Here is a 12278-nt window from a genome sequence, read left to right on the forward strand (position 1 = left end):
CGGCAGTCACTCTTTTGTGTACACGCAGCAAATAGCTTGAAGTCTTCAGCCTCTCAGCCATTTTAAAACAATCCAAACCAGAAGGTGGGAGTAGCGTTGTTTAGCAATGCGTGTCTGTGTGTGCTGCTTAGTTTATGGTCTCAATTAACTGTGCTAATGTTTCTATTTAGTAAAAAACCCTTGTTACTAGCCAGACAACCACAACTAGATAATTACCTAGCAAGAAGATGAAGAAACAATTTAATACACTCTTCACAATCTCGTACTACCAGTGCCAGCCCATAGACAAATGTTTAGCTAGCTAGCTAATGTTAGCATATTCTCTAGCTAGCACAACATAGCTAGCTAGCTAGCTAGCTAGCTAAGGACACTGCACTAACGCAGGCAGCTGTTTCATGGAAAATAATCCATTGTGAGTTAATTATAATGTCAATACTAGCTAGTGGTTAGCTAGCTTGGAGGAAGTATTTAGTGTATTGTGTCTCTGCACTTAGCTAGCTACCATCCCATAGCCTACAATGCATATGAAGTGTAACTGTCTCATGATATTTAACCGTGGATGTACAGAGAAAATTAACTGTTTTTTCCTTTTTCTTGTCACTCCTATTGGCCCCTCCCACGTGGGGGTTTGTGCTCTCTGATTGGTTCAAAGTCAAGTTGTTGGCCACTGTTCTAGCAAGAGAAGGAAAGGCCTCCCATTGTGATAAGTACGTAACGTATCAGCAGACAAAAGGGCAGTGAGATTCTCGAGTGTTTCATGCTTAAGGGATTTTGTCCTTGCTACTGACACCTCTGGCTAGTTTCTGGGGTGGATTAGACCAGGGTTTTTAGTGAAGCAAGTATTGTGGTAGAGAAAATGCCATTACATTTTCTGTACAACAATATAGACCCTTCCCTTGGTTTCTAGAATAAGAGACTGTAGCCTATTGTGACCTCAGGCTAGCTTCTGGGGTAGATTAGAGCAGGGTCTATGCTGAAGCAATTAGGATCAAATATCATCAAGCAGAACACTGCATTCAAATAGAATTGCATTAAAGAGGAGACAGAGTAAAGCTGCTAGTCTACGCCCCATAGCCATTCCTTCCCCCTGGTCTCTACGTCTACGCCCCATAGCCATTCCTTCCCCCTGGTCTCTACGTCTACGCCCCATAGCCATTCCTTCCCCCTGGTCTCTACGTCTACGCCCCATAGCCATTCCTTCCCCCTGGTCTCTACGTCTACGCCCCATAGCCATTCCTTCCCCCTGGTCTCTACGTCTACGCCCCATAGCCATTCCTTCCCCCTGGTCTCTACGTCTACGCCCCATAGCCATTCCTTCCCCCTGGTCTCTACGTCTACGCCCCATAGCCATTCCTTCCCCCTGGTCTCTACGTCTAGGAAACCGTGTATTTTGGTTTCCTAATGGCTAGAGCTACACAAGCTTAACTCTGAAAGGTGGAACAGACAGAGAGTTGTGTGTGTGTGTGTGTGTGTGTGTGTGTGTGTGTGTGTGTGTGTGTGTGTGTGTGTGTGTGTGTGTGTGTGTGTGTGTGGCAGTGGTAATTGTATGGTATCAAATCAATGGAACTGAGGGTTGTAATGGTCTGGAACTCAGGGCTCACACTGACCTTTAGGTGGACAACCAGAGAGACCAGAGAGATGAACACATTCCCTTAAGGCTGGCCGTCTGTCTATCTGGGGAGGAGGGGACAGTGTCTATCCCCAATCAGACAGACCCCTGCTGGGCTTGGCGTGGCCACTCTGCCCCCTTAACCAGGGATAGGAACCAGAGGAGAGGAAAGAGGAGAGAAGAGATGAGAGGAGATGACTAATGGGTGGAATCTAAGGATGTCAACATATCAATGAACACATGCTTTTCTTGTGCTCTGATATCAACCGCTCTTCTCACTCAACTGCCTTTCTAGCTAATTGCCTCTTCTCATCAACTAAACTACGCACAAACACACACACACACACACACACACACACACACACACACACACACACACACACACACACACACACACACACACACACACACACACACACACACACACACACACACACACACACACACACACACACACACACACACACACACACACACAGAGCGAGAGAGAACACACACTTCACAGTAAGAAACCGCGGGGATGAAAGAGAGGCCTTTAATTGACTTGCATGTGTTTACATGAGGCTAGGGCTGCATGGTGGTGTAAACACATTGATTCACACACACACGCACACACACACACATATGTAAGTGCCTCCAGTGTGTCTGGACTGTGCTCTGTAATCAGTTGAGCATTAGTGTTGTGGTGTCAGCCCCTCGCTCCCCCCTGCATCATTAGGCCTTCATGATTCTCTCTCTCGCTCTGTGTGTGTGTGTGTGTGTGTGTGTGTGTGTGTGTGTGTGTGTGTGTGTGTGTGTGTGTGTGTGTGTGTGTGTGTGTGTGTGTAATTTATTTCACCTTTATTTAACCAGGAAGGCTAGTAGAGAACAAGTTCTCATTTACAACTGCGAGATAAAGCAAAGCAGTGAGACAAAAACAACAACACAGAGTTACACATGGGATAAACAAACGTACAGTCAATAACACAATAGAAAAATCTATATACAGTGTGTGCAAATGTAGTAAGATTAGGGAGGTAAGGCAATAAATAGGCTATAGTGGCGAAATTCACGCATCATTTCTAGATTTTCCATATTATGCATTTGTTTGAATAGCGTCCTTGATCTCTACAGGACAGAGCCACTTTGTTTTGGAAGACAGATGATATTTTTTATTATTATTATTATTATTATTATTATTATTATTATGTCCTGGTACAATACATGGCCAAAAGCATGTGGACACCCCTTCCAATTAGTGGATTCGTTGATGACAGGTGTATAAAATCGAGCACACGGCCATGCAATCTCCATAGACAAACATTGGCTGTAGAATGGCCCGTACTGAAGAGTGACTTTCAACGTGGCACGGTCATAGGATGCCACCTTTCCAACACGTCAGTTTGTCAAATTTCTGCCCTGCTAGAGCTGCCCCGGTCAACTGTAAGTGCTGTTATTGTGAAGTGGAAACGTCTAGGAGAAACAATGGCTCAGCCACGAAGTGGTAGGCCACACAAGGGGACCGCTGAATGCTGAAGCGAGTTGCGCGTAAAAATCGTCTGTCTTTGGTTGCAACACTCACTACCGAGTTCCAAACTGCCTCTGGAAGCAACGGCAGCACAAGAACTGTTCATGAAATGGGTTTCCATGGCCGAGCAGCCACACCCAAGCCTAAGATCACCATGCACAATAAAAGCGTCAGCTTGAGTGGTGTAAAGCTCGCCGCCATTGGACTCTGGAGCAGTTGAAACACGTTCTCTGGCGTGATGAATCACGCTTCACCATCTGGCAGCCCTATATGGGTTTGGCGGATGCCAGGAGAATGTTAACAGCCCCAATGCATAGTGCCAACTGTGAAGTTTGATGGAGGATGAATAATGGTTTTGGGCTGTTTTTTAATGGTTCAGGCTAGGCCCCTTAGTTACAGTGAAGGGAAATCTTAATGCTACAGCGTACAGTGACATTCTAGATGATTCTGTGCTTCCAACTTTGTGGCAACAGTTTGGAGAAGGCCCTTTCCTGTTCCAACATGACAATGCCCCCGTGCACAAGGTGAGGTCCATACAGAAATCGTTTGTCGAGATCGGTGTGGAAGAACTTGACTGGCCTGCACAGAGCCCTGACCTCAACCCCATCAAACCCTTTTGGGATGAATTGGTTCAACGACTGCGAGCCAGGCGTAATCGCCCAACATTAGTGCCGACCTCACTAATGCTCTTGTGGCTGAATGGAATCAAGTCCCCGCAGCAATGTTCCAACACCTAGCGGAAAGCCTTCCCAGAAGAGAGGAGGCTGTTATAAGAGCAAAGGGGACCAACTCTATATTAATGTCCATGATTTTGGAATGAGATGTTCGACGAGCAACTTTTGGACATGGAGTGTATATCTGAGCTTCAAACAGTCCCACACACAGACACACTCCCTAGCCTGACAGCTCTGCTCAGTCTGTGAGACGATAGACTGAGGTTATTGTGAGCGGGCGCCACACACCTCAGGAAGGTAGTAATTTACCTTCATTACCCTTAAATCCTGCTTAAAGGAGCCGGATTCCACACGCCTAATTACAAGGTGTTAATAACAACCTTGTAATGACAGTCATTTACTAACCTACCTGCCTCCAACCAAATGCCTCGCTCTCACAGTGGAGTGAGTAAGCTGAGATGAGGGTTGAAGTAGAAAAACAAACTTACTGCATCCCAAATAGCACCCTATTCCCTATATAGTGCACTACTATTGACCAAAGCCATATCGGCCTTGAGCAAAAGTAGTGCACTGCATAGGGAATAGGGTGCCATTTGGGACCCTGGCTGACTGACATAATTCTTATTGATTACGATTGTGATTAACTACCAAAGTGGTATTTGAGGTCATAGCGAGTTTCAACATGAGTAGAGAGACTTGTCAGGGCTCCATGGTGCAGCCAGAGATGTGGTAACACAACAGTTAAGTTGTCTCTCTGATCCGCTTTCATCTTTCTGCCACCGACCGACGCCCAGAGACAAGTTATGATGACACATAGGCCTACACACACACACACACACACACACACACACACACACACACACACACACACACACACACACACACACACACACACACACACACACACACACACACACACACACACACACACACACACACACACACACACACACACAAACAATCAAGCTAATAGCAGAGAGGGAGATACAGTAGAAGGCCTCTAAGATACCACTAGAATCAGTCCCCCTATCAGCAGCACTGGACTAGTCTGCACTGAGATGACCCTGGCAAGAACACTCCCATGATTGTCCCCCACGATGAAATTGGGGAGGGGACTGTGGCTCTGTCTCCGTCCATCACAAGTGATATCTCAGACAGCACTAGCCCGATTTGGACGAAACTTGGATAAATGATGCATCTTTCCATAGAGATCTGGCATTTACAAGAGTACACTGATTGACCCAAGGCGGGAGTTTAGGGCACTGCAACAGGGCACTGCAGCATTCGTGGGGGACGACATGTTTACTGTCGCCTTGTTTCTATTAATGTGTAGACGAGTGGGTTGTTAGGGAACAAAACCGACGTGTGCACAACTTTGGGGCAAAACAGATGGTTGGCTTAGAGTGAAATGATTGTTGACAACATGTAAACTATATTTATTCTCCAAATGTTTATTGAAAACATAAATACATTTGCAAAATGAGCATTTGCTGTCTCTCAAATATATTGTTACACTTGTTGGTTAGCCTGCTAGTGAATTTTAGCGGTATTAGCATACGTGACAAGCGTCAAAACATGACATGGTATCAATAACAAGCTGAAACGAGTCATCTACGATTCCCCACATGGCAGCTTCTTGTCTTTGTTGCTAGGTATCTGACCGTTCAGAATCATAACAACACAAGGCCTTCAGCCCCATGGATGCATGTGCATCAATTTCATGATGTTGTCAGCCAACCTGCTGTCTATGTACTGCACTGATAGAGTATTTTATTAAATGTGCTATTTTTCATCATATTAATGTCCATCATTTGTTGAATGTAGCATCTTTTTCCAAATATTAATTCCTAAAATATAAATTATATTATTTATTCTGGGAAAACGGGGTAAGGCAGGCTTAATCTACATATATGTTGGAATAGCCTTCTTTGAGGGAGCAACAATTGAAAAATAGTTCTCAGCAATTTTCCATCCACCTCCTCCTCCTCCTTCTCACGCAATTAGCTGTAAATTAGGCTCTTATTTACTCGACCTCGTGTTTACCCTGAGTGTAGTCTGTCTCGAGGGTGTCTTTAACCTCAAGACCCAGGACCACACCCAAATCCCCGAAACTCACAGGCCAATCACAAGTCTCCTTCCTCTTCTACAGTTTTGTCAGGGTTTGAATTGGTTGAAAGTCCCAGTGCTATAAACAAGTGTTCTCATGAGTTTAGACACAGACTCCAGAAGTTGTTGTCCTCTCCGCGGATAACAGTTGAGATGCGCATATTATTATTACCTTTAGGACAAGTTGAATGTGTTCGTCAACATCTTATTTTAGCATAATAAGAAGCATGGATTCTCCAGTAGATTCGACAGATGGATTTTCAACCTATGAGGACACTCTTCGACCACCGACGCAGCTCAAGGAGCGAAAAAAAACAGAATCACATTTACCTTTCAGTGTGGATGCGATCATGTTGGATAGAAGAATTTCTGGCGACGGAGGGAGACGCCACAGCGGTACGATAATCTCTCCCCTGGGGAATTACTCTATATCCGTGTCCAGAGAGATGTCTAGTGAAGAAGACTTTCCTCACAACTTTGACCCGTCTTCTTCGACAGTTAAATCAGAGACGTCGGGACCAGGGGACTTTGCGTCCAATTTGGCTCCAGTGCTCAGTAAGTGCTCAACCTTCATTAACTTCAAGAGTTAATGAAAAGCCTATGGCCTGGTAACTTTTGGTCCCATGGTGATCAATTGGGAAATATCCATTATGTATGTTTACTAATGTATTTTAGAAGTTGTAGCCTATGTGGAAAAAAATATATATTTCTGAGTTTGAATGGTATAAAACTATTGTACACTGTCTACAGATCAATACCAGTTCTTTATAACCATTCAAAACACTGCATATCATCAGGGGAGAAGGCTAAATGTATTTATTTGTGTATATACACTGAGTGTACCAAACATTAGGAACACCTTCCTAATATTGAGTTCCACCCCCCTTTGTGCCCTCAGAACAGCCTCAATTCATCAGGCCATGCACTCTACAAGGTGTCAAGTGTTCCACAGGGATGTTGACTCCAATGCTTCCCACAGTTGTGTCAAATTGGCTGGATGTCCTTTTGGTGGTTGACTATTCTTGATACATACAGGAAACTGCTGAGTGTGGAAAAACCTAGCAGCGTTGCAGTTCTTGACACAACCCGGTGCACCCGGCACCTACTACCATACTTAAATATTTTGTCTTGCCCATTCACACTAAATGGCACACATACACAACCCATGTCTCAAGGCTTAAAATCCTAATTTAACCTGCCTCCTCCCCTTCATCTACACTGATTGAAGTGGATTTAACACGTGACATCAATAAGGGGTGATAGCTTTCACCTGGCTTAACCTGGTCAGTCTACAGTATGTCATGGAAAGAGCAGGTGTTCTTAATGTTTTGTACACAGTGTATTTTGATTCATGTTCTCTTTCTGTCTATTAGTGACATGTTTAGGCTAATGGCTGTTGACAAATACCACAAACACTCATTATGCCTTTAATGATACATCCCTCTGTCTCCCCTCCCTCCCCCCTCCCTCCAGACCAGCTCAGTCCCTCCTTGAGAAAACACAAGACCAACAGGAAGCCCCGGACCCCCTTCACCACCTCCCAGCTCCTGTCCCTGGAGAGGAAGTTCCATCAGAAACAGTACCTGTCCATTGCAGAGCGGGCTGAGTTCTCCTCCTCCCTGTCCCTCTCAGAGACCCAGGTCAAGATCTGGTTCCAGAATCGACGGGCTAAAGCCAAGAGACTACAGGAGGCAGAGGCGGAGAAACTCAAGATGGCCGCCGCAGGTGTTGGATCCAAGCCGGGGTTCTATCCCCCGGCGTTCTCCTCACTGCCGTTCCCCCTCTGTGTCAGTCTGGGGGGTCTGGGTGGGTGGGTCTCAGGGATGTACGGAGGACAGGGGTTCCCCTTCAGACGCACCCCTCTGTTAAAAACAGAACCACATCTGGGGGTGTACACCTCACCTATGGGGTACGGACTGTTCCACCTGTCCTGAAAGGTTTGTGTGTGTGTGCGTGCAAATGCGATGAACCTCACAACAAGATTTCAAATTATACACTAACTCTCAGGGATGCCTTGAATATATTGTGCTGGACCAACTTTGATATATTCAACAGATGTGTAAGTGTGCATGGTTATACGGTACCTTGTGTTCCCTGCTTTGTTACGGAAGAGACGAGCGCATCAGAACACCCAATAGTTCCAACACCCATAGTACCAGCTCCATTGCAGGGTAATTGTTCATGTATTCTATAGCCCTGACCACCTGACCTGTGCTGTATTTGCCAAAGTTTGTTGGATCGTTTCGTAGGATACTGATCCACCGTGTGTCTGATCACTACCTAAATACCAGATTAGCTCTATAATAACATATTTATTGAATAAATGTAATCTAATATATATTTTATGAAATGTATCTACAAGTGTAAATATTTTGTGGTCTGATGTTGAAAATAAAATGTTATTTGTTGATCTTGATATGGGGGTTTACCTTCATCTGTTCTATTTTCAATTAATTTTATTATGCTTCTACAATGTCTGGTAAATACAAAGAACAAATTGCTTAAATTCTCCACAATTTCATATGTAAGTGGATTGTTTAATCACGTATCGATCTGATTGTTTGATAAGACCTTTACCTTTGTAGCTTTAAAACATGTGTAGTATAGGCTAATTCACCTCATTTAGGGGGTAACAGTTCTAATACTTTTTTAGAGTGAGTAAGATTCAAGCCCTGTTATACCTGGTTCAACATTCATCATTTGTTCTTATCTTGTCTACATTCTGATTGTGCACACATTTTCAGACAGGTAGACGATTGAAAGACGCATTTTGATCTGATTGGGATATTCCTGACCACCTCCGAAGGTAGTCAGGCACGCAAAGGTAGACAGATCTGGACAGTGAAACCGTTTAAATTATCATTCACCTGCCCTTTTAAAATCATTGACTGGTGGAGCCATTGACTTATGGCATCAATGTGTCTTAAAAGAAATAAACATTATTTTGAAAGATTAGGTGTCAAATATTTTGCATACAGGAAGGGACCAGGAAATCTGGTCACAATGCGGACACAGTGGATGAATAAGAAAAACATTTTAATGCCATGTGTAGATCAGGACAAAGGACGCATGTTAGAGCCAGGTATAAATTAGGTTTTAGCATTAGGGAGGTTTAACCAGTTAGGTCAGCTAATAGCTAGATATATTAAACCAGTTAGGTCAGCTAATAGCTAGATATATTAAACCAGTTAGGTCAACTAATAGCAGATATATTAAACCAGTTAGGTCAACTAATAGCAGATATTAAACCAGTTAGGTCAGCTAATAGCTAGATATATTAAACAAGTTAGGTCAACTAATAGCAGATATATTAAACCAGTTAGGTCAGCTAATAGCTAGATGTATTAAACCAGTTAGGTCAGCTAATAGCTAGATGTATTATTACTGTAATAATGTTTGGGAACTTTGAAGTCGGCCCCTCCCCCACTGAGGCTTTTCCTCAAGCTGGCGGTCTTAGAGGAAATGAGCCAATGTCATTACATAAGAAACCATAACACATTAGACCAATCATCTATGGTATTTAACGCCTAATTATTTTTAAAAGTCTTTAAACTGAAGAATGTGTAGCTAAATGCTTAGGGTCTTACTGAACCGCCCTGGGTTGCATTCCTTAGGGAAAACCGTAGCGAAACGCTTTGCAACGGAAAACAAAAACAAAACTTTGCTTATTGGAAAAGTTCAGGTAGTCCTTCCCTGTTTCAGTCTACTTCTATTTGTTGCTTAGTGAATACGACCCAGGTTATTGCTGAAGCAGTGTGAATGTCTTTGGAAGCCTGGTGCCAGACCTGTATGTACCTTAACTGCAGCCTGACTAGAGGAGTTGGTTAAAGTAAAAACAGATCTGGGGTCAGGTTGTGTGTTTGAGTCTGTGTGTGGTGACCCCCACACATCTGGGTGGCCAGATAAAGTGGTGCTTTTATCCTGGGACTCATATTTACATTGCTTAATTGACTTTAAACACGTTGAAAATTTGTGCATTTTCTGCAAATGACACTTCTCATTGAGTTGATTGTTGGCACGTGTTCCATATCTCGTCGCAGCACAGAGACTCGGCTCGATGCATTGAGTTTGATTGTATCCATCCACAAACTGTAGACCTTTGATAAACACACCTCTCTCTCTCTCTTCTTGAACTCTGTAACTGTGCTAAATGCCGAGCTCAACCCAGCACATTCCTAATTGTGCTTATCCTCTGATTTGGAGTCCAATGCTGTGTGAAATTATGTGTGTGTTTAGTGATAAGGAGTTGAGGGATATTATATGAGTGGGTTGATTCTCCCTTCCTCACTTATCAATCTACTGACACACACACACACACACACACACACACACACACACACACACACACACACACACACACACACACACACACACACACACACACACACACACACACACACACACACACACACACACACACACACACACACACACAAACAAAAGCACATTCTCACAGGCTGAGCTGGCTCCACTGTATGGTACACTGACTGTCTGATATAACTGGTATAAATTATGTTTCGTTTGAAAATGATTGGCTGTATTCAACAAAAGACATGAATATACATTTGTGTCTACATTTTGTGTCCTGCAGTTTTACCAACGTCCTCCAGATGTAGCAATTTCCTATTTTTGTAGTCGGTTATGGCACAGTAAGTCATCAGCTTGGCTCTCTTTATGTATTGTTGTACCAGCTCATCTCCCTATTAGGGTTAGTGTTAGGCTAGAGAGAATAAACAGTATATAGGATCTGAAGACATAGACATCCTCAACGAGTTGAAGACTAACAGATCATAAGGCTAGAGAGAATAGACATCCTCAATGAGTGGAAGACTAACAGATCATAAGGCTAGAGAGAATAGACATCCTCAACGAGTTGAAGACTAACAGATCATAAGGCTAGAGAGAATAGACATCCTCAACGAGTGGAAGACTAACAGATCATAAGGCTAGAGAGAATAGACATCCTCAACGAGTGGAAGACTAACAGATCATAAGGCTAGAGAGAATAGACATCCTCAACGAGTTGAAGACTAACAGATCATAAGGCTAGAGAGAATAGACATCCTCAATGAGTGGAAGACTAACAGATCATAAGGCTAGAGAGAATAGACATCCTCAATGAGTGGAAGACTAACAGATCATAAGGCTAGAGAGAATAGACATCCTCAACGAGTGGAAGACTAACAGATCATAAGGCTAGAGAGAATAGACATCCTCAACGAGTGGAAGACTAACAGATCATAAGGCTAGAGAGAATAGACATCCTCTTTTTTTTTTTATTTTTTTATTTTTTTTAATTTTATCCCCTTTTCTCCCCAATTTTCGTGGTATCCAATCGCTAGTAATTACTATCTTGTCTCATCGTTACAACTCCCGTACGGGCTCGGGAGAGACGAAGGTCGAAAGTCATGCGTCCTCCGAAGCACAACCCAACCAAGCCGCACTGCTTCTTAACACAGCGCGCCTCCAACCCGGAAGCCAGCCGCACCAATGTGTCGGAGGAAACACCGTGCACCCGCCCCCCTCAGTTAGCGCGCACTGCGCCCGGCCCGCCACAGGAGTCGCTGGAGCGCGATGAGACAAGGATATCCCTACCGGCCAAACCCTCCCTAACCCGGACGACGCTAAGCCAATTGTGCGTCGCCCCACGGACCTCCCGGTCGCGGCCGGCTGCGACAGAGCCTGGGCGCGAACCCAGACTCTGGTGGCGCAGCATAGCACTGCGATGCAGTGCTCTAGACCACTGCGCCACCCGGGAGGCCCCTAGAATAGACATCCTCAACGAGTGGAAGACTAACAGAACATAAGGCTAGAGAGAATAGACATCCTCAATGAGTGGAAGACTAACAGATCATAAGGCTAGAGAGAATAGACATCCTCAACGAGTGGAAGACTAACAGATCATAAGGCTAGAGAGAATAGACATCCTCAACGAGTTGAAGACTAACAGAACATAAGGCTAGAGAGAATAGACATCCTCAACGAGTGGAAGACTAACAGATCATAAGGCTAGAGAGAATAGACATCCTCAACGAGTTGAAGACTAACAGATCATAAGGCTAGAGAGAATAGACATCCTCAACGAGTGGAAGACTAACAGAACATAAGGCTAGAGAGAATAGACATCCTCAACGAGTTGAAGACTAAAAGAACATAAGGCTAGAGAGAATAGACATCCTCAACGAGTTGAAGACTAACAGATCATAAGGCTAGAGAGAATAGACATCCTCAACGAGTGGAAGACTAACAGAACATAAGGCTAGAGAGAATAGACATCCTCAACGAGTTGAAGACTAACAGATCATAAGGCTAGAGAGAATAGACATCCTCAACGAGTGGAAGACTAACAGAACATAAGGCTAGAGAGAATAGACATCCTCAA

At 44.0% G+C, this 12278-nt stretch overlaps 1 protein-coding gene across 1 annotated transcript; it reads left to right on the plus strand.

Moving 5' to 3' along the window:
• The first annotated feature begins 5939 nt into the window (after positions 1-5939).
• Positions 5940-8312, plus strand: LOC139581672 (homeobox protein MSH-D-like). Its single transcript, XM_071411683.1, has 2 exons — positions 5940-6451; positions 7370-8312. The coding sequence occupies exons 1-2, from the start codon at positions 6085-6087 to the stop codon at positions 7828-7830; spliced, it is 828 nt and encodes a 275-aa protein (XP_071267784.1). The 5' UTR covers positions 5940-6084; the 3' UTR covers positions 7831-8312.
• The last annotated feature ends 3966 nt before the right edge of the window (positions 8313-12278 follow it).

This window comes from Salvelinus alpinus, chromosome 7, assembly GCF_045679555.1.
Source record: "Salvelinus alpinus chromosome 7, SLU_Salpinus.1, whole genome shotgun sequence".
Lineage (NCBI taxonomy): Eukaryota > Metazoa > Chordata > Actinopteri > Salmoniformes > Salmonidae > Salvelinus > Salvelinus alpinus.

Bases quoted from the DNA above. Each gene is read 5' to 3' on its own strand.
- LOC139581672 (XM_071411683.1), top strand. From the start codon at position 6,085: ATGTGTTCGTCAACATCTTATTTTAGCATAATAAGAAGCATGGATTCT. The intron at 6,452-7,369 runs GTAAGTGCTCAA...CCCTCCCTCCAG, and splicing joins CAATTTGGCTCCAGTGCTCA to ACCAGCTCAGTCCCTCCTTG.